This window comes from Delphinapterus leucas, chromosome 9, assembly GCF_059928025.1.
Source record: "Delphinapterus leucas isolate spDelLeu-1000000601 "Yukka" chromosome 9, BTC_Dleu_Yukka2, whole genome shotgun sequence".
NCBI lineage: Eukaryota > Metazoa > Chordata > Mammalia > Artiodactyla > Monodontidae > Delphinapterus > Delphinapterus leucas.
In genome coordinates, this window is record NC_143137.1 from 32,260,074 (window position 1) to 32,283,665 (window position 23,592).

Genomic DNA, 23,592 nt, shown 5'->3' on the forward strand with positions numbered 1-23,592 from the left:
CTATAATGTTCTATTGGAAGTAAGGGCTAACTACTCTTAAGGCACTTTCTTCCACCATGCCTATCTGAAATGCAGTAGATTTATGGATATGCATTAAAAATCTAGAAAGAAAAAATAAAATTAAGAGGACAATAAAAAAAACTACAAGTTCTAAAATTTACTTTACAAGTTAAGTAAATGAGTAAATTTCCTAGTTAATGCAAAGAAAAAACAGATATCAAGTCAAAGAAACTAATCATTTCCAGGAAACGAATCATTCAATTGTGAACCTGTACCCAACTCTATGTAACAGCCCATTTTAGAGTTTATTAGCACTCCCTATATTATGAAGAATAAACCAACACTCTTGATTTCAATTACCCCCCCCAACACACATCCACATACACACACACATCCCTGCTTTTCCACACATTTTCTTTCACTGGAGTAAATTCAGCCACCATTTACCCAGTTTTTCAGGCTTAAAACTTGGATGTCATCCCTGACCCCCTCTTTCCTTCTCATCTCACTTCCCATCTATTAGCAGTTTTTATCTGCTAACTCTAAAAAACATATATACCCTGACTCTGGCATCTAGCCACCTCCAAAGATAACTGCTCTTGACCTACCCTTCTATGATCATTTTCAAACCTGGGCTACATGTTAGCATATTTGAAAAAATAAACATGACGCAAACAAACATTTTCATTAACCATTACTTCCTTGTATTATATTGGTTAATGCTTCTTTTAACACCCATTTTCATCATTTCCTGATGGCTTTTTCCCTCTTTGTTTAATTGGTTGGATTGGTTTAGTTCTCTGATCTAACCATGCTCCTTAAGGAAGAAAACAAATCCAAATAAGAATCCACTCCTGTTTTAATAGTTTAACCTCATCATTTTGGATTTTTACATTCTCCCACTGGATGTAGATAACTGCCCTAGATCCAGCCCCACATCTTTCTTCTACAACCTTATCCAACCCTGGCTACACATTAAAATCACCATAGGAGCCTTGAGAAATATCAACTCCAGGACCCTACTCCCAGAGATTTTGATATAATTGCTTTAGACTGGGGCTGGCTAGAATCATCTCCAGAGGATACTAATATGCAGGTGGGGTTGAGAAACTAGACTACTGTAGTAGATTCTTAATTGGTATTACTGCTTCTACTCTTGCTCCCCTTGCATACAGTGTTTTCCCCTTTAGCCAGAATGACCTTCTAAAATGGGAAATCAAACCCTAGGAACTCCCTATAACACTAAGAAGAACACTTCGGAGAGGCCTTCTCTGAAACCCCTATTTCAAATTCCCATTTGCCTCCACTAATCTCTATTCCCTTTACCTAGTTAATTTTTCTTTATAGAACTTATTATTACCTGATATTTGATTATATATTTGTTTCTTTTTCTTACTAGACTATAAACACTCTGAGGTCAAGAATCTTGCCTTTCTTACAACTCCATCCTCCATGCCTATGTATATATAGTAGGAGCACAGAAAATATTGTGAAATCAATTAATGTTATTTTTTTTAACGCTTATCTCTCCCCTTGACTGTCTTGAGCATATAAATTTTAATACTTGAAAAACAACATTTTCAATTACCATTTTTATGCTTCCAAAACTATGTCTAAAAGAAGCAGTTACCCCAACTGGATCCCAGACAGGATTAAGTATTAAGGATCCCAATGGAATTTTTTTAAATGAATGAAAATGAGACCACATATATTACTATAGAAAATAAGCAAGAATTATAACTGCATGATAACATTAAATTTAAAACTAGCTCCCCACAAATACAGCATTATCAGAGGTACTGGTAAACTAAACTGTATTAGCTAATCATTACTAATGTCTGAGTCAAAGCTTAAAAGTTAAAACAAAGCAAAACAAAACAAAAAAAAAACACCCAGGAACTAAGGAAAGTCTAAATTTGAGTAATATTTATTTCCCGGATACTGCTGTTTTCTTGCCCTCTTTGTTTTACCAGTCTCCTATCATCAGTGAACTAAGCAGAGCACTGTGGTCATTAACAGAGGGTAGGTGGCTTTCTGACCCACTCCAGGAAGTCACCCTGGGGGAATTCCCAGATCTTTTCAGACAAAACCAAATTACCCATTTCTTATCTGTCCAGGAATGAAGCTTGTGATTAACCTGTAAATGAATCAAGGTTTATTCTGAGTCTGGTTTACTGGTCAGAAGATGAAATCTGCTTTGGAAAAGAGTGCTTTAGAGACAAGGCTATGGTGTGATGGTGAAACACTTGTTAGAAACAAGGATCCCTCTTGTGTTTTTGTGTGCTTTGAGTGCTTTTGTGGGCATCACACTTCCCTGAGTTAAACCTGAGCCCCATTCTGGAGCCCAGAGAGTCTGCTGTGAATTCTGACCATCCCACCTAGCAGCTGTATAATCTTGGGCTATTTACCTAACCTGTCTGTATTTCAGTTTCCTCATCTGTAAAATGGAGATAATGATAGCACTTACCTCAAAAAGTTATAGTGAGGATTACATGAATTAATGGATGTAAAGTGCTTAGAAAAGTGTCAGGGCACAGGAAAGTTCTACAAAAGTGTTAAAAAGTGATGACTAAAAGCATGGATTTCAGAGCCAACTGTTTTCTGCATTTGAATTCCATCCCTGCCAAGGTAGATGACCTTAGGCAGGTGACTTTACCTTTCTGTGTCTCCATTTCCCCTTTTGTAAAACTGAGATCATATTTACCTCAACAGGGTTGTGTAAGTATTGACTTAATATAGGTAAAGTCCTAAGAACTGTGACTGGAATATAGGAAGTATTATAAAATGAATTTAGTATCATTATTATTGCTGTTTTTATTATCTGAGGTTATAATTCAGTGCCAGAGTTTTGAGACATTGATCTCTTCCAAGTCTTCTGCTTCTTTGATCATTATTTCTAAAAAAACAGTCATTCCACAAGGATGTATTTCTGGCCCACTGATCTCTTCATCCTATCCATTCTCCCTCAGCAATATCACTGCTTTAATATATTCATTATCACCTCTTAGGAAGATGGTTTCTAAAGCTGAATTGATAGCCCAGCCCTCTCTGGGAGCTCTACACCTTATCTGAACATGGATGTTCCTCAGACATTTCAGACTGTCTCTGTGCAAAACAAAACTTATCTCCATTTCCATTTTCCTCTTCTAATGTCCTTGTCACATTAGCTTTGACTTCTCTGTCCCCTTGTCCTTCATATAATCACCATTGTGATTCTTATTCACAATAAATTTTGAATGCATCCTCTTCTCTCCATGTTTGCTGCCACTTCTCCAGCTCACAATTATAGCAGTCTTTTAATGGGTCCTGCCACCTCCTGAAATCACCTTTTGAAATCAGTACCACACCTTATTCAGCATAAAAGGGAATGAAGTGCAGATATATGTTACAACGTGGATCTTGAAAACATTATGCTAAGTGATATACGTGGTATATTGGGTTGAACCGTGACCCCCTAAAATTCATGTCCACCCAAAACCTATGAATGTGACCATGTTTAGAAATAAGGTCTTTGCAGATATAATCAAGTTAAGATGAAGTCACAGTGAATTAGGGTGAGTCCTAAATCCAATATGACTGATATCCTTACAAGGAGATGGGAATTTAGATACACAGGCCCTCAGAGACACAGACACACAGAAAAGAATACCTTGTAAATAAAGAAACAGAGATTAAAGTGATGTATCTCTACAAGCCAAGGAATGTCAAGGATTGCTAGCAACCACCAGAAGCTATGAGAAGGCAAGGAAGGAGCCCCCTCTAGAGCTTTCTGAGGGAACATGGTGCTGCTGACACTTTGATTTCAGACTAACCTCCAGAATGGTCAGAGAATAAATTTCTGTTGTTATAAGCCACTCAATTTGTAGTAATTTGTTATGGTAGTCCTAGGAAAATAATATATATAGTATGGATATACCACATTTTGTTTATCCATTCATCAGTTGAAGGACATTTGGGTTGTTTCCAATTTTTGGCTAATAGGAATAATGCTGCTATGAACATTTGTGTACATCTGTGATCCATTTTGAGTTAATTTTTGAAAAGAAGTGAGGTTTTCAAAATTAAGTCCACTTTTTTTACCTATGGATATTCAGTTGATCCAGCATTATCTGTTGAAGACCATCCTTCCTCCATTGAACTGCTCTTTCACCTTTGTCAAAAACCATTTGGTCTTACTTACATGGGTCTATTTCCAGGTTCTCTGTTCCATTCTATTCCTTCTCCAATACAACATAGTCCTGATTACTGTAGCTAGCTACATGATAAGTCTTAAAATCAAGCAGAATAATTCCTCCTACTTTATTCATCTTTCTCAGAATGTTTAAGCTATCTAGTTCCTTTGCCATTACACGTAAGTTTTAGATTAATCTTATCTGTTGTTATAGTCTGTTCAGGCTGCTATAACAGAATACCATAGACTGGGTCGTTTAAAATAACAGAAATTTATTTCTCACAGTTCTGGAGGCTTGGAAGTCCTAGACCAAGGCACTGGCAGATTCAGTGTCTGGTGAGAGCTTACTACCTCATTCATAGGGCACCTTCTTCTTGTGTCCTCACATGGTAGGACAAGAGAGTTCTCTGGGGTCTCTTTCATGGCACTAATCCCATTCGTGAGGGCTCCACCCTCATGACCTAATCACCTTCCAAAGACCCCACCTCCAAATACTATCATTTTGGGGATCAGGTTTCAACATATGAATTTTGTGGGGCCGGGGTGGGGGGGGAGGCGGGGCTGGGAGACACAAACATTTAGTCTATAGCATCTATATTTACAAAAAATCTTGCTGGATAAATTCCCAAAGTTTTAAAAATCAATTATGTGTAGATAACTCCAAAATTTATATCTCCAAGATCAGCCTTTCTCCTGAGCTCCAGAGTTGAACATCCAACTACCCAACTGACAGCTACATTTGAGTGTTTGATTTTGAATATGATAATTTTGGGATGCTCATTCCATCTTCACGTTTATCCTATGATCTTCCCCCATCTTAGTAAATGGCACCACTGTTTAGCCAAATGCTCAAACCAAAAACCTCCTCTACAAAAGAAGTTCAGTATCTTTAAATAGACATATATATACATACACACACACCAGGACATGACTTTTATCAGTTTAAAAATATTTCAGTGTCCAATTGCTCTTACAGTAAAATCTAGAAATCCTTGCTTAAGGCCAACAGGTCCTCTCATCACATACCCCTTCCTTCAGTGAAGCTCCAGCCTCAGGCCTTTCTGGTCCAAGCAGGGCAGGGACAAGGTAAAGTAAATGAGACACCTAGAGTGCAAAATAGAAGAACTTACAGGCTCTTAAGTGTCTCTTAAATTTTTCTCCCTAGGGTTTTCACTTGCCCCACCCTAGTCCCAGGCCTTGGTCCAAGATTTTTCCTGCCTTAGGGCCTTGGTACTAGCCATGTCCTCCACCAAGAAAGCTCTGGTCTCTCACTTTTTATGGCTGGCTCCTTCTTGTCATTCATGACTCTGCTCAGGTCAACTACCCTATTTAAAATAATAATAATAATAATAGTACTAGCTAAGATTTATTTACCTCTTACACTGAGACTGGCTCTATTCCAAGCCCACACTTTACTTAATCTTCCAAACTACTCTATATGATGGGTACCATCATAATCTCCATTTTACAGATAAGGGAACTGATGAAGAAAGACGCTTAGTACATTGCCCGACAGCACACAGCTCCTGATAGTAAGTGATTTGGCTGGGAAACAACCTAAGTTATGCGATTCCAGAAACTGAGCACTTGTTTATTTCCTTGGGTCACTTACAATCTGCAATAATCCTGTTTGTTTACTTGCTTACTGTCCTTATTCGTTAAAATGTTAGTTCCATGAGGCAGCTTGGTTTGTCTTTGATGTTGTCTCCCCTAACTTAGTTATGCCTGGCTGTGCTCAGTGATCCATAACATTTATGGAATGAATGCATTTAGAAAGACAGACCTTGCCCTCAAATAACCACACTACTTAAAAATACTTATCTGTGAAAATCTCTGAAGTAGATAATTTCAAAATCTTACACCAAAGACCCCTTAAGGGAAAAAAAATATTGTAAAACTTTCTAAGAATGGTGCATAGCTACATTCTTTTAAAATTATCTTTAGGTACATACATGTACCCTACTCGTTGATAGGTCTACTTTCCTCTGGTGGCAAAGATAATCATTGTGTTACCAATATTTCATCTAGAAGCTGGAATAGATGCAGAAAAGTCAGTTTGGACCGCTTTCACCTGGAGTTGTTTGTATTGTTTACTTTCTGAAAGTTTAAATCATTTCTTCTTCCCAGCTGCTTTTTTTTTTTTTTTTTTGCGGTACACGGGCCTCTCACTGCTGTGGCCTCTACCGTTGCAGAGCGCAGGCTCAGCGGCCATGGCTCACGGGCCCAGCCGCTCCGCGGCATGTGGGATCCTCCCGGACCGGGGCACGAACCCGTATCCCCTGCATCGGCAGGCGGACTCTCAACCACTGCGCCACCAGGGAAGCCCTTCCCAACTGTTTTGATGCATTCTCTTCCCCACTCCTCCCCTTTCTCAATTATTTCCTTTAAGGCATCTACACTACCCATCTGGGGAGTGTTTGATGTTCCGAAGTTTCTAAATCTACGATGAGATCCGAGATCACATGAAATTTAAAGGACGAATTCTCCTGGTTCCTTTGTCAGCTCCCATTTATCTGCCGGCTCCTTGAACGTATGGGTGATGTTCCTCAGGGAGGTATTCTGGCCAACAGCATTGGCCAGGGGACACATGTTTGATAGTGGATTTGGCAGGGGGACAGGTAAAGGGAATGGAAGCGAAAGCCTAGTCTTACGTGTGATTTAAATCCCCATTCTGCTCCTGCCACAAGCGGGGCATTCCTTAAAGAGCAAGAATTTCATTAAGCAAATACCCTAAAAAGAATGTAGGGTAAGACCCCCGAAAGGAATTGGAAGCACTGGCCAGGAGGTCAGCTCTGCTCGCCCCGCCACACTGGCCACTTTTCCTCTCCCAAGGGCTTAACGACTGGCGGGAAGGAACCTGGGTCGCTGTGCGCTCTCATGCGCCTGCGCCTGAGGGCCCAAAGCCCCAACGCTAGCGCGTCGCGCTTGCCCGCACAGCCTGCCCGCACAGCCTGTCCGCGCAGCCTTACGCGCTCTGGTGCGCAGGCGCAGAGGGAGCAGGCGGGCGTGCGTGCGTGCGTGCGTGCGTGCGGCCGATTTTGTAGGGACCTGGGCGGCGGCCATGGCTGCAGCCCCCTTGCGCGGTCTGGCAGTGGCTGGTGGAGGCGAGAGTAGCGAGAGCGAGGATGACGGCTGGGAGATTGGGTATCTCGACCGGGCAGCTCAGGTAGCGAAGGAGGACTTGTCTTGGCCGCACCTGGATCGGTCTTCCCTGGCCATGAAACCTCTTACTTCCTCGCCTGTGTTTCCTTAATTTTTTTTCCAGTGTAAATACAGGCTTTTGGACTCCAAACCAATTCGCAGTTTCCCTACTGTGCTTTCCATCAAATGCGCTTCTTTAGGTTGTCGATGTAGCTCTTTACTTAGGTTTGGACCCATCATAACCCAAAGATAATTTTAGTTATGGGTTAGTCACAAACTTTGGATGTTGCCTCCCCCCACCCCCACCCCCCAAAAAAGATGTACCAAAACTCGATCACTATTGTTTCCCGATGCAGTGGAAATGAAAGTATGTGTAACAGAAAAATTTTTTAACTTTCTGCTCTTTTAGAAATTAAAAGGACCGTTAGCCATTGAAGAAAAGCATGAAACATTTAAGAAAGCTTTGACCACAGGAGATGTTTCATTGGTCGAGGAGCTCCTGGATTCTGGTGAGAATTAAGGGACAGTTTCAACCTAACACAGTTGTCTCAGTTCACAAGGGTTCCTTATTTTATTTATTTATTTGTTTGTTTTGCGGTACGCGGGCATCTCACTGTTGTGGCCTCTCCCGTTGCGGAGCACAGGCTCCGGACGCGCAGGCTCAGCGGCCATGGCTCACGGGCCCAGCCGCTCTGCGGCATGTGGGATCTTCCCGGACCGGGGCAGGAACCCGTGTACCCTGCATTGGCAGGCGGACTCTCAACCACTGCACCACCAGGGAAGCCCCAGGGTTCCTTATTTTAAAAGGTTTGAGTTGTTTTTCTAATGGAAGCACAGTGAATGTTAGTATCTCAGGTGTCCTACATGTCTTACTTGACTCAGTTCTCTCTGCCTTATTTTCTTTCTCTAACACAAATTTGGAATGCCGCACTGACACCATCCATCAGTTCTTCCACCTCCTTCAAAAGGTCTAGTCTGACTAATCCTACCCCACTCTGATAATCCTTACTTACTTTGCTCAGCATTTACTTGTCTATAATTATTATTATGTGTTTCTCAAGAATTGTTTCTAGTTATGTACATTTTAGTTATGTTCTTTGCCTGTGTTGGTTGTGTCAGTGTGTGAATGAGAATGAAATAGGAATCTATCTGGATACCTCTTCCAGCCTATCGCCTACTCAGTGTGCTTCCTTGGGAAAGTCATTTGAACTCCCAGAGCATCTATTTCTTTATAAAAACATTATAATTCTGTCTTGGGTCCCATGACATTTTTCTGTGTATTAAATTAAATATTATTTTTTAAAATTACCTTGACATGGAAATGTGAGTTGTTGATAATGACTGAAATTATCAAAGGATTAACAAGCATCTACTGTCTACCTGTAAATACAAAACATTCACATACAAAATTGTATATAGCAAAGTGTTTTTCTTCTATGCTAGAGATGCATGGTTTAGTGGAAAGTAAATCATTTTGGAAACAGTACAGTTCTGGGTTTGATTATTAGCCCTGCCACTTGATGGCTCTGTAATCTTGACCAGTTTAGGAAACTTCCTAAACTTCAATTACCCCCTTTTAAAAACCGGGATGCATTGTATCAAAGGGTTTTTTTTGGGGGGGTGATTAAAATGAGAGACTATATACGGGTCTTAGAACATATAGGCATTATATAAATATTAGCCGTTGTAACAAGTAAGAAGGATCGTGTGACTTTGTGGACAATGGAATTTGTAATTAAAAAATTAAATTGAATCAAATTGGAATAATTGAAAGAGGCCTAATACTAGGATATGAACACATGCAGGAGTGTGCATAGTGTTGGATGGGATGGAATAGGCAGAAATTTGTTTTAGAAAAGTGAGTTTGCCTTGGGAGTAGTGGGACTAGGTGCACTGAAGTGTTGGAGGCTCTTGAAAGGACTTGAAAAGAGCCTACTGGTAAAGTATTTCGTCAGCCTTTTAAAATTTGTCTTTAATTACAAAAAAAATTTAACTTCCTTTTAAAAAAACAATAACAAATAGGTATAAGTAGAGAAACACCTTTGTCCCCACTTTCACCCGTATTAGCTCTGAAGTCTCATTTTCACACGTAACTCTTGTTTTAGTATTTCCTGATTTCCTTCCAGATGTCATTATTTAACACTTTAAAAAATATTTTTACTTTTTTGCCTTTCAAAGCCGTACGTATTCCTGCACCAGTTGGAAGTTTAATAAAAATATGAAACCTCCTTTTGAGTCAGCCATTTTTAGCAGTCTTTGGTTTTTGTTCTTCTGCTATGCACTAACATTTTCAGTTCTCTTTAAATTATTAAATATTTTAGACATTCAAAAATGTATGGCGACTTATCTTTTTCCCCCTGGAGATTACCACTCTCCTATAGTTGGTATTTATTATTCCTATGTACGTCTTTATACTTTTACTATATGTATATACCCCCAAACAATTTAGTGTTATTTTGAATGTCGTTGAGCTATAAAAATATATTGTGTCAATCCTTTTAAACTTATCTTTTTTGCAGTATGCTTAGAACATAATATGTGCTTAATAATTTACTTTTTTGAGCTTAGAGGTGATTATTAAGAATTTTTATACTAAAATGCCACATTTGCTTAGCCTTATCTTCACATCTTTTCCTTTTTACTTTTGCTGTCACAGTTTTGAGCAGTAAGGTCAATAAGGAAAGAATAATGAGAAAACAAAATGATCTTTTCTCTGATCTCATTCATATGCTTTCAGTTGCAGCAATTTAAAGAGGAAAATTTGTTAGAGAAAAGTTGGGTCAGCAGTATATATATATGTACTAAGACAGTTTTCTGTTGTTTTCTCCTAGGAATTATCATGCACCTTATATCAATTAAAGTTAGACAATTGGGAATTTGACAAATATAGTCTTTCAGTAACTTAGTGTTCCTACAGAAAAAAAGTGAGTTCTCCCTAACAAGTTTGCATTCCTTCAGTGATATGACCTTCATCTTTGCAGATGGAACATTTTAGAGCCAGAGACTACAACCTGTAAATTGTAAGGTATATATAAGGAAGCCTATATTCAGTGGTTTTCACATACAAGTTTTCCTTCTTTGAAACAGAAAAACGTTCTTTTTTTTTTCTTTTCTTAATATTAGCAGATATTTCTTAGGTTGAAGAGAGAGTTTGCCACTTATATCTTGATCTCTTTATAGCAAAGGCTTTACATAAATTTAATGGGTTATGTTCACTGCCTTTTTATAATCTTGTCCTTGTATCATATCTTCTATGCTCCTCCCCAGTCTTAGATCCAAATCTAGATTAGTTCAACCATTTTTTTTTCTTTTTTATGTGACTAAACTAATCAGTGCTATCGGGGAAAATCAGATGACTTTGGGGATTTGTACCATTAATGATTTGTTTGAGGATTTTAAGGTCAGCTGGCTCTCATCGTTTCTTAACAGTTACTATCCATCCCTTCCTGTCTCATTCTGGATGGTGGCTATTTAAAACTTTATCCTGCTCCTCAGGCCTGATATCTCTTCTGTGCCTCTCCTTATTCTAGCTCACTGTTTCATTCATTTGTCCAAAGCAGAACTTGATAGTTATTTTCTATTTGTTCTTTTCCAACACTCCTCTTCCTCAAAGTAATTTTAAATTCCAATAACCCTGCCTTTGAAATGTCCTTTTGTATTTCTTCTTCTTTTTCTCTGCTGCCCTTGCTCTGACTTTTGCATGGACTTCCAGCCTCATAACCAGTTCTCCCTGCCTCCTATCCCACTCTCAGCAGTGGTACCTACATTTTCTTTATAATACGAATATAATGATGTAAATTCCTGGATCACAAAGTATAGTCTACATTTCTTAACCCTAACCTACCTTTTTAACCTTATGTTTGGCCAGTAACCCATGGTTAAATTTTGCGTTGGGAAGGAGGGTAAAGGAGTTTTAATAAGGAATATATTTGGTGTTTGCCACCATAGAGATGTATGATAATATTCTAACTAAGAAGACATTTTTTATCTGTGAAACTTTTCCCAACTGCCCTAGAGAGAAAAAGGAAGCATGTAAAAACCTGTTCTAATATAAATATATATTATATGAAAAAACATTTGACAGATTCAGTCTCTTGGAAAATAGTGAAACTGAAGTGAACTATAGTGAAACTGAAGTTAGCTTTTTTATCAAAGTTCATATATAATTTTCTATTTTTCTGAAGCCAAGAAATTACCAAGAAATTCCCTTCCATTATAAAGTACACAGTGTATGTCACTATGTGAAGTACTTTAAACATATTAAGGTGACAGTGATTTTTTTTTGGTGGGGGAGGTTTTAAAACCTTGTCTTTGTATTGACAGGCATCAGTGTAGAGTTCAGCTTTCGCTATGGGTGGACTCCCCTTATGTATGCTGCCAGTGTTTCCAATGTAGCGCTGCTTCAGGTTCTGTTGGACAGAGGTGCTAATGCAAGCTTTGATAAGGGTAAGATGTTTTAAATATTTAAATATGTGAAAATGTACTTTGTATATTTCTCTGTTTAGAAGCCTAATTATATTCTGTTTGGGGGTGGTGATATATACTTTCCATGCTCTGTTTTCATATATTCACTTTAAAATAAACCTTTGCTCTTGAAAAAAATTGTAATAAGGTTAAGATATTTGACGTAACTTAACTGATTATTTTTATTGTGATTTTCTTGATTCCCAAGCAGCTAATAAGCAAAGTGAAGAACATTAGTTTTTTAAAAAAAATCTTCCTATTAGTTATATTATATAAACAACATAAAAAACAAATTAGAAACCATAGATATTTTGAAAAACCTTCTATCCAAAGAGGTAGATTCCATTTATATTATCGTTATAAATGGTTGTGTTCTTACTATATACCTTTAACTTCTATGCTAGAGAGTTTTGGTTATTTTTAAGGTAAAATGCATTGAAAGAAAACACTGAAAAGCTGATAATTTAGTGGAAAATTGCTTGAAAATCAGTCTTTGGAATTTACAGCTCAACTCTGAATTATATCACGTAAAGTTCTTTCAAAGATAATTTATTAAATCCATTTGTTTCTGTCTTTGTCAGTAGTGCTTTGATTGCTTTTGAAGAATAAGAGTATATGTGCAAATGCTACTTAATTATTATATTGAATTACTGATTATTTTCTACAAGTTCCCAATAGACAATTCATTTCGTAATTCAGGTATAGGTTTCATTTTAGAATTAATTTTCATATTAATTTTGTACTACATTAGATATTTGTAAAATCATTTCTGTTTTTTTCTCATTTATATATTTTATATAAATTCTTGTCTTATTGACAATTTTATGTTAAATCTGCTGCTGTGGTAGGTTTTTCTTATTATGTCATTTAAAAATATCACCCAGCAGAAAAAAAGAAAAATATCACCCAGGACTTCCCTGGTGGTTCAGTGGTTAAGACTGCTCTCCCAATGCAGGGGGCACAGGTTCGATCCCTGGTCGGGGAACTAAGATACCACACGCCACATGGCGTGGCCTAAAAAGAAAAAAAAAAAATCTCCCAATGAAAGCTATACTTAGAAATGAGATTTTTGAAAGTGTATAAAATGTTGTGCTCGAAAAACTGATTAATAGTTTTCTTTCTCTGCTTCTTGTAATAAGAGGAATACCTTTCAGTTATAAAACACTTTATATTTTGCCCAGCATGCTCACATAAATTATTTTATGTATCCCACAGACCCCCTCAGGTGGAGGGCAGGCTTTAGCTTCTTATATGTAAGTTAGGTCTACTAAGATATCACTGGAATCACAGTTTATCAGTGACAGAACTGGGACCAGAATCTATATTTCTATATTTGGTCAATATTGAACCACAAATGTAAGCCATGGCTGGCATGACCTATTTTTAATTCCCCAATTCTTACTTGAGAATTGTTTTTTGTTTTGTTTGGGTTTTTAATTTACCCTGATCTCCACTGATGCCATAAAAGCCAAGGGAAGAAGAGTTTTAGGAAATGGGATGGGCTAAGAGAGATCAAGTAGAAAAGGACTAAGAAGAAACCAATACATGTAGCAGTTAGGACATCTTCAGTAGGATGGTTTGGGCATAAGCCAGATTTCAGTGAGTGGTCAAATGAGTGAGAACTAAAGAAGTGAAATCAGAGAATATCAATCATTGTTTTTTAACCATGTGTTCAAGGCATACTTTAATCAACCAAAAACTATTCAACTCCAGGCAGTAAATCTGCACAGAGCCCATGCTCTGAACCACTTTCCTATTCTCTTGAAGAAATGAGAATAGGGAAAGGAAATTAGTAAATGAATTGTAGATATACTTTGGAAATTGATAGTTCATCCCTGAGCTCATTTTTTGGTGAAGGAATACAAAGTTATCCGCTAAGAACAAGAGATTTGGAAATAGGTTATAGAATTTTAAGAATGCAATAAATACTTAGAATCTTTTGAACGATAAAAGAAGTTAATTAGATACACTTTCTGATGTGTGTGGGGTTTTCCTCACCTTTCCTTTCACTATAGATAAGCAAACTATTTTGATAACTGCATGTTCTGCTCATGGCTCAGAGGAACAGATCTTGAAGTGTGTAGAGCTACTACTTTCAAGAAATGCTGATCCAAATGTTGCTTGTAGGTAAGAACCTTACCATTTGTTCAAAAATGATGAAGATACTTTTCTTTGATTATCAGCCTTTTGTTTGATTATGTTAAACACTTGACAGCATGATTTTTTAAACATCATGAGCAGTGTGTGTTTACTTGGCCATATAGCTGATGAATGAAAATAAGTCATAAGGTCATGGTTCCAATTGTATAAGAATATCAAAGGAAGGGCATGTCATTAGTCTTTCAATTTTTAATATTTAGAGGAACGTCCTAAGAAGTTGAATGAGAGGGAAAGTACGACAATAAACTGTATCATTTTCCTTTGAATTACACACTCAAAAGAATATGATAATTGAGCTATAATAGTAAAGCCTCTTAGTATTCTCTCTATAAAGCACAGACCCACTAAACAATTTACACAGATACTATGAATTCCAAAATAATATATCAAAATGTTTCCATTTTCCCAAGACTTTTCCAGTTAACTATATATGTAATAGTGCCTAGATGCATAGAAGATAAGCAGTGAACGTATCTTGCATCTGTTAAAATGTCAATAATAAAAAAAAATGAATCATATTATTTCAAATTTCTGTCACTGACTTCCTTCTTGTCTGGCTCCAACTTCCTATTAAAGCTCTTTCTGTGTTATTTAATCTTCAAAATGAAGCAAGAGGGAAGTAGCCCATCCAATAGAAAATGTCTAGTGTGAATAGAATTATAATGCCTGATATATAGAAGTAACTAGGCTTTACTCTAGAAGTTATTTTCTAATTTAGCTTAGTTTCTGTGACCTGTATAGCAGCTTTGGAAGGTACTGTACAGCTGTAGATAATTCCCAGATCTTTCCTGAGGCAGAGATTTTGATTTAGTAGAGTGGTTCAAGCAAGGTCTATTTGGTCCTCCAGTGGATTTTTTGCAAAGCCTGGAGACTTTTTTTTTTTTTTTTTTTTGGCTGCATTGGGTCTTCGTTGCTGCACGCAGGCTTTCTGTAGTTGTGGCAAATTGGGGCTACTCTTTCCCAGCCACCAGGGAAGTCCCTGGAGACATTTTTGATTGTCACATCTGGGAGACATTACTGGCATCTTATGGATAGAGGCCAGGGATGCTACTAAACATCCTACAATGTGTAGGACAGCCCCTCAAAACAAAGAATTGCCCATCCCAAAATGTCAAAACTGCTAACGTTGAAAAATCTAGTGTGAGAAAAGTCAAAGCTTATGGAGTGGATAATCAGTATTTAACAAATTAAGATTTAAAAAGAACTGGGAAAGAAACTACCTGCGAATTCTCAGTAAATCAATTCACAGGAACTTTTATTCTCTCATTTACAATATAATCCCTAGTTAGGTATACCTTTTGAATCTGATTATACCTTGAAATTAGGAACTCCAGGATACCTTACTGAAGTAAACTTCAACAGGTGCTGTAATTTTTTTTTATTGTTGAATTTTATTTTATTTATTTTTTCATACTGCAGGTTCTTATTAGTCATCAATTTTATACACATCAGTGTATACATGTCAATCCCAATGGCCCAATTCAGCACACCACAATGCCCACCCCACCGCGGCTTTCCCCCCTTGGTGTCCATACGTTTGTTCTATATGTCTGTGTCTCAACTTCTGCCCTGCAAACCGGTTCATCTGTACCATTTTTCTAGGTTCCACATACATGCATTAATATACGATATTTATTTTTCTCTTTCTTACTTCACTCTGTATGACAGTCTCTAGATCCATCCACGTCTCAACAAATGACAGTTTCGTTCCTTTTTATGGCTGAGTAATATTCCATTGTATATATGTACCACTTCTTCTTTATCCATTCGTGTGCTGATGGGCATTTAGGTTGCTTCCATGACCTGGCTATTGTAAACAGTGCTGCAATGAACATTGGGGTGCATGTATCTTTTTGAATTATGGTTTTCTTTGGGTATATGCCCAGGAGTGGGATTGCTGGGTCATATGGTAATTCTAATTTTAGATTTTTAAGGAACCTCCATACTGTTCTCCATAGTGGCTGTATCAATTTACATTCCCACCAGTGCTGCAAGAGGGTTCCCTTTTCTCCACACCCTCTCCAGCATTTGTTGTTTGCAGATTTTCTGATGATGCCCATTCTAACTGGTGCAAGGTAATACCCCATTGTAGTTTTGATTTGCATGTCTCTAATAATTAGTGATGTTGAGCAGCTTTTCATGTGCTTCTTGGCCATCTGTATGTCTTCTTTGGAGAAGAAGGTCTTCTGACCATTTTTGGATTGGGTTGTTTGTTTCTTTAATGTTGAGTTGCATGAGCTATTTATATATTTTGGAGATTAATCCTTTGTCCGTTGATTCATTTGCAACTGTTTTCTCCCATTCTGAGGGTTGTCTTTTCATCTTGTTTATGGTTTGCTTTGCTTTGCAAAAGCTTTGAAGTTTCATTAGGTCCCATTTGTTTATTTTTGTTTTTATTTCCATTACTCTAGGAGGTGGATCAAAAAAGATCTTGCTGTGATTTATGCCAAAGAGTGTCCTTCCTGTGTTTTCCTCTAAGAGTTTTATAGTGTTCCATCTTACATTTAGGTCTCGATTCCATTTTGAGTTTATTTTTGTTTACAGTGTTAGAGAGTGTTCTAAATTCATTCTTTTACATGTAGCTGTCTAGTTTTCCCAGCACCATTTATTGAAGAGACTCTATTTTCTCCACTGTATATCCTTGCTTCCTTTGTCATAGGTTAGTTGACCATAGGTGCATGTGTTTATCTCTGGGCTTTCTATCTTGTTCCATTGATCTATGCTTCTGTTTTTGTGCCAGTACCATATTGTCTTGATTACTGTAGCTTTGTAGTATAGTCTGAAGTGAGGGACTCTGATTCCTCCAGCTCCGTTTTTTTCCCTCAAGACTGCTTTGGCTATTTGGGGTCTTTTGTGTCTCCATAAAAATTTTAAGATTTTTTGTTCTAGTTCCATAAAAAATGCCATTTGTTTTTTGATAGGGATTGCATTGAATCTGTAGATTGCTTTGGGTAGTATAGTCATTTTCACAATGTTGATTCTTCCAATCCAAGAACATGGTATATCTCTCCGTCTGTTTGTATTATTTTTAATTTCTTTCATCAGTGTCTTATAGTTTTCTGCATACAGGTCTTTTGTCTCCCTAGGTAGGTTTATGCCTACGTATTTTATTCTTTTTGTTGCAGTGGTAAATGGGAGTGTTTCCCTAATTTCTCTTTCAGATTTTTCATCATTAGTGTATAGGAATGCAAGAGATTTCTGTGCATTAATTTTGTATCCTGCAACATTTCCAAATTGATTGATTAGCTCTAGTACTTTTCTGATGGCATCTTTAGGATTCTTTATGTATAGTATCATGTCATCTGCAAACAGTGACAGTTTTACCTCTTCTTTTCCTATTTGTATTCCTTTTATTTCTTTTCTTCTCCAATTGCCGTGGCTAGGACTTCCAAAACTATGTTGAATAATAGTGGTGAGAGTGGATATCCTTACCTTGTTCCTGATCTTAGAGGAAATGCTTTCAGTTTTTCACCATTGAGAATGACGTTTGCTGTGGGTTTGTTGTATATGGCCTTTATTATTTTGAGGTAGGTTCCCTCTATGCCCACTTTCTGGAGAGTTTTTATCATAAATGGGGGTTGAATTTTGTCAAAAGCTTTTTCTGCATCTATTGAGATGATCATATGGTTTTTATTCTTCAATTTGTTAATATGGTGCATCACATTGATTAATTTATGTATATTGAAGAATCCTTGCATCCCTGGGATAAATCCCACTGGATCATGGTGTATGATCCTTTTAATGTATTGTTGGATTCTGTTTGCTAGTATTTTGTTGAGGATTTTTGCGTCTATATTCATCAGTGATATTGGTCTGTAATTTCCTTTTTTTGTAGTATCTTTGTCTGGTTTTGGTGTCAGGGTGATGGTGGCCTCATAGAATGAGTTTGGGAGTGTTCCTTCCTCTGAAATTTTTTGAAAGAGTCTGAGAAGGATGGGTGTTAGCTCTTCTCTAAATGTTTGATAGAATTCACCTGTGAAGCCATCTGGTCCTGGACTTTTGTTTGTTGGAAGATTTTTAATCACAGTTTCAATTTCATTACTTGTGAATGGTCTGTTCGTATTTTCTGTATCTTCCTGGTTCAGTCTTCGAAAGTTATACCTTTCTAAGAATTTGTCCATTTCTTTCAGGTTGTCCATTTTATTGGCATAGAGTTGCTCGTAGTAGTCTCTTAGGATGCTTTGTATTTCTGCAGTGTCTGTTGTAACTTCTCCTTTTTCATTTCTAATTTTATTGATTTGAGCCCTCTCCCTCTTTTTCTTGATGATTCTGGCTAATTGTTTGCCAATTTTGTTTATCTTCTCAAAGAACCAGCGTTTAGTTTTATTGATCTTTGCTGTTGTTTTCTTTGGTTCTATTTCATTTATTTCTGCTCTGATCTTTATGATTTCTTTCCTTCTGCTAACTTTGGGTTTTGTTTGTTGTTCTTTTTCTAGTTCCTTTAGGTGTAAGGTTAGATTTTTTATTTGAGATTTTTCTTGTTTCTTGAGGTAGGCTTGTATAGCTATAAACTTCCCTCTTAGAACTGCTTTTGCTGCATCCCATAGGTTTTGGATCATCGTGTTTTCATTGTCATTTGTCTCTAGGTATTTTTTGATTTCCTCTTTGATTTCTTCAGTGATCTCTTGGTTATTTAGTAACGTATTGTTTAGCCTCCATGTGTTTGTGTTTTTTACGTTTTTTTCCCTGTAATTCATTTCTGATCTCATAGCGTTGTGGTCAGAAAAGATGCGTAATATGATTTCAGTTATCTTAAATTTACTGAGGCTTGATTTGTGACCCAGGATGTGATCTATCCTGGAGGATGTTCCATGTACACTTGAGAAGAAAGTGTAATCTACTGTTTTGGATGGAATGTCCTATAAGTATCAATTACATCTATCTGGTCTATTGTGTCATTTAAAGCTTCTGTTTCCTTATTTATTTTCATTTTGGATGATCTGTCCATTGGTGTAAGTGAGGTGTTAAAGTCCCCCACTGTTTTTGTGTTACTGTCGATTTCCTCTTTTATAGCTGTTAGCAGTTGCCTTATGTATTGAGGTGCTCCTATGTTGGATGCATATATATTTATAATTGTTATATCTTCTTGGATTGATCCCTTGATCATTATGTAGTGTCCTTCCTTGTCTCTTGTAACATTCTTTATTTTGAAGTCTATTTTATCTGATATGAGTATTGCTACTCCAGCTTTCTTTTGATTTCCATTTGCGTGGAATATCTTTTTCCATCCCCTCACTTTCAGTCTGTATGTGTCCCTAGGTCTGAAGTGGGTCTCTTGTAGACAGCATATATATGGGTCTTGTTTTTGTATCCATTCAGCAAGCCTGTGTCCTTTGGTTGGAGCATTTAATCCATTCATGTTTCAGGTAATTATCAATATGTATGTTCCTATGACCATTTTCTTAATTGTTTTGGGTTTGTTTTTGTAGGTCCTTTTCTTCTGTTGTGTTTTGCACTTAGAGAAGTTCCTTTAGCCTTTGTTGTAGAGCTGGTTTGGTGGTGCTGAATTCTCTTAGCTTTTGCTTGTCTGTAAAGCTTTTGATTTCTCCATTGAATCTGAATTAGATCCTTGCTGGGTAGAGTAATCTTGGTTGTAGGTTCTTCCCTTTCATCACTTTAAGTATATCATGCCTCTCCCTTCTGGCTTGTAGAGTTTCTGCTGAGAAATGAGCTGTTAACCTTATGGGAGTTCCCTTCTATGTTATTTGTCATTTTTCCCTTGCTGCTTTCAATAATTTTTCTTTGTCTTTAATTTTTGCCAATTTGATTACTATGTGTCTCGGCATGTTCCTCCTTGGGTTTATCCTGGTTGGGACTCTCTGCATTTCCTGGACTTGGGTGGCTATTTCCTTTCCCATGTTAGGGAATTTTTTGACTATAATCTCTTCAGATATTTTCTCTGGTCCTTTCTTTCTCTCTCTTCTCCTTCTGGGACCCCTATAATGCGAATATTGTTGCGTTTAATGTTGTCCCAGAGGTCTCTTAGGCTGTCTTCATTTCTTTTCATTCTTTTTTCTTTATTCTGTTCCGCAGCAGTGAATTCCACCATTCTGTCTTCCAGGTAACTTATCCGTTCTTCTGCCTCAGTTATTCTGCTATTGATTCCTTCTAGTGTAGTTTTCATTTCAGTTATTGTATTGTTCATCTCTGTTTGTTCTTTAATTCTTCTAGGTCTTTGTTAAACATTTCTTGCATCTTCCCAATCTTTGCCTCCATTCTTTCTCCGAGGTCCTGGATCATCTTCTCTATCATTATTCTGAATTCTTTTTCTGGAAGGTTGCCTATCTCCACTTCATTTAGTTGTTTTTCTGGGGTTTTATCTTGTTCCTTCATCTGGTACGTAGCCCTCTGCCTTTTCATCTTGTCTATCTTTTTGTGAATGTGGTTTTTGTTCCACAGGCTGCAGGATTGTAGTTCTTCTTGCTTCTGCTGTCTGCCCTCTGAGGTGCTGTAATTTTGATTTGTACTTTTAGCAATGGCTTATGATAAGACTTGCCTCTCTGGATTCTTGGAAAATTGTTTTTTGTTGGTGCTGTTCAATTTTTGTTCCTACTTCTACAAGATACTATAGATATTGAAGTTTTTAACCCTCCCAGTCACTTACTATCTTGTAAACACATTAAAGGAGAAGTCAAGCAAATCAGTGTCAGACTATTCTATTTCCTTAAGAACTAGAAGGTGTCTTCTAGATACATAGGGAATATTTGGAAAAAACATATTTCATTTGAATTAAGATAACACAAGGTTAGAATCTCAAGCTAAAAGTATAAGACAACCACACAATTTCAAAATTCAAACTCTAGAGAATTTGCTGAATTTGAAAGAGTATAAGATTTAGATTTGTATGTGGTCTACTAAAATAAATAGAGAGTTCTACAGCATGGCTGAAGAAAAGAGTAATCTGCATCTAATTAACAAATGTGAGAAATACCTGAAAAAACAAACTATTCAACTGCTTTTATTTTAATGCTCAAATAAAGCAATAAAATGATTAAATTGTGTTTTCTTGCAGAAAAAGGATCTTGATAGAGCTAAAAAGAGAATAAGTCATGGCAAATAGTGCTGTTAGGCTGCAGATTTTATACGGATAGCATTAGTGGACCTACGGGGATAGCATGCTGGCAGTGTAAAGAAAAAAGTCTCAGGACACAGGAGAGTGCAGTGAGATTTGGGGGAATTTTAGAGGTAATTCATTAGCAGTGGCAAAAACTGAAACCTATTAGAAGATTGGGAGTTTTAGTCTCATGTACAAAATGCCAGAAAATATAAGGGTTATGTGAGGGAACTCCTGTTCAGTTAAAACATGTTTAGATGAATTTACTTTCAAGCTGTTGACATAGCCTGTTTTGTTGAACAGTTCTTCTGCTGACAGAATTACCTCTCAAGAAAAAGAGGGGGAAGAGTCAGCCATAAAACATAAATTGATAGTTTTTGTGAAAGCTGGACGGTCATATACTTGCCAGTTGCAAAAGAAGTTGACCTGTAACTACTTTTTTTTTTTTTAACTAAAATGAGATCAGTAGTCTTGTTCCATGAAGTTAAAGTAACAGAAAAGTCTTTAGAGATCAGCCTGTAATCTAGAACACAGAAGTCTCATTTTCGATATATAAAGTAGCATGGAAGCCCTTCTGTATTCTATGGATATAACATAAAAGACAGTCTTAGTTTGCATAGAATATGGAAAAAAGAAAAGGAGGGTTTTTACCAGTATTAGAAGCAGGAAAATAATTCTAGATCTTATAATGGAAGTGAATCACTTAAATGTACCACTTGGTTCTGTTTGCACTAAAATTGAATAGAAGAATAAAAATTAAGAAGAAACTGTTGAACTCCCTATACTTAATTAATTAGAGGTCTTGCTGAATGGTACTGAGGAAATTGCATAGTAAAGATTTTTATTGTATGTAATTTACATACAGTGAAATATTCAGATTTTCAGTATACAGTTGGATCAGTTTCGACAAACACACATTTGTGTAACTCACACCCCAACATGGAACATTTCTGTCATCCCAGAAAGTTCCTTCATGCCCCTCCCCAGTGCTCTGGAACTTACTTCTTTTTTATTTTTTTGCTGTGTTGGGTCTTAGTTGCGGCAGATGGGCTCTTCGTTGAGGCATGCAGGCTCTTTGTTGCAGAGAAAGCTTCTCTCTACTTGTGGCGTGTGGGTTTTCTCTCTCTACTTGTGACGCTCAGGCTCCAGGGCACATGGGCTCTGCAGTTTGCTGCATGTGGGCTCTCTTGCTGAGGTGCCTGAGCTCAGCAGTTGTGGCATGCGGGCTCAGTTGCCCGACCAGTGATTAAACCCGTGTCCCCTGCATTGGAAGGTGGATTCTTTACCACTGGACCACCAGGGAAGTCCCTGGAACTTACATCTATCACTATAAATTATTTTTTGCTATTCTAAAATGTTACATAAATATAATTATACAGAATATTTTCACTCAGGATAACGTTTTAATGATTTATCCATGTTGTATGTATCAAAAATTTGTTCCTGGGCTTCCCCTGTGGCGCAGTGGTTGAGAGTCCGCCTGCCGATGCAGGGGAGACGGTTTCGTGCCCCAGTCCGGGAAGATCCCACATGCCGCAGAGCGGCTGGGCCCGCTGAGCCTGTGCATCCGGAGCCTGTGCTCCGCAACGGGAGAGGCCACAGCAGTGAGAGACCCGCATACCGCAAAAAAAAAAAAAAAAAAAAAAATGTGTTCCTTTTTGAACCCTCTTGCACTGTTGGTGGGAATGTAAATTGATACAGCCACTATGGAAAACAGTATGGAGGTTCCTTAAAAAACTAAAAATAGAACTACCATATGACCCAGCAATCCCACTACTGGGCATATACCCTAAGAAAACCATAATTCAAAAAGAAACATGTACCACAATGTTCATTGCAACACTATTTACAATAGCCAGGACATGGAAGCAACCTAAGTGTCCATTGACAGATGAATGGATAAAGAAGATGTGGCACATATATATAATGGAATATTAGCCATAAAAAGAAACGAAATTGAGTTATTTGTAGTGAGGTGGATGGACCTAGAGTCTGTCATACAGAATGAAGTAAGTCAGGAAGAGAAAAACAAATACCGTATGCTAACACATATATATGGAGTCTAAAAAATAAAAAGCTTCTGATGAACCTAGGGGTAGGACAGGAATGTAGAGAATGGACTTGAGGACGCTGGGAGGGGGAAGGGTAAGCTGGGATGAAGTGAGAGAGTAGCATTAACATATATACGCTACCAAATGTAAAATCGATAGCTAGTGGGAAGCAGCTGGGAGATCAGGGAGATCAGCTGGGTGCTTTGTGACCACCTAGAGGGGTGGGATAAGGAGGGTGGGAGGGAGATGTAAGAGGGAGGGGATATGGGGATATAGGTATACATATAGCTGATTCACTTTGTTATTGTAACATTGTAACATTCCTTTTTATTGCTGAGTTTCCATTGTATGGAAATTCTGTACTAATTTAAAGAGATGTGATGAAGTCTTTATGGCCTGACAAAAATAGCTGACTCAATCAGGCAGAAAATTGATTGGCTTGGAAATTGAAAGAAAAGACAGAATAGTATATTTAAAAGACTGTGAAATTATTAAAATACTTCAGTAGGCAGAATTGAAAGCATACTATGGCTTGCTCTGTGCTAAGGCAG

General features: G+C 37.5%; 1 protein-coding gene across 1 annotated transcript in view; it reads left to right on the top strand.

Moving 5' to 3' along the window:
- Positions 1-6,731: 6,731 nt before the first annotated feature.
- ASZ1 (ankyrin repeat, SAM and basic leucine zipper domain containing 1) overlaps positions 6,732-23,592 on the top strand; it is a 78,954-nt gene continuing 62,093 nt past the window's right edge. The window contains exons 1-4 of the mRNA XM_022582593.3: positions 6,732-7,337; positions 7,722-7,821; positions 11,636-11,758; positions 13,792-13,903. Coding sequence (XP_022438301.1) covers positions 7,233-7,337; positions 7,722-7,821; positions 11,636-11,758; positions 13,792-13,903 — 440 coding nt within the window. The 5' untranslated portion in view covers positions 6,732-7,232. The remainder of the gene's footprint in view (positions 7,338-7,721; positions 7,822-11,635; positions 11,759-13,791; positions 13,904-23,592) is intronic.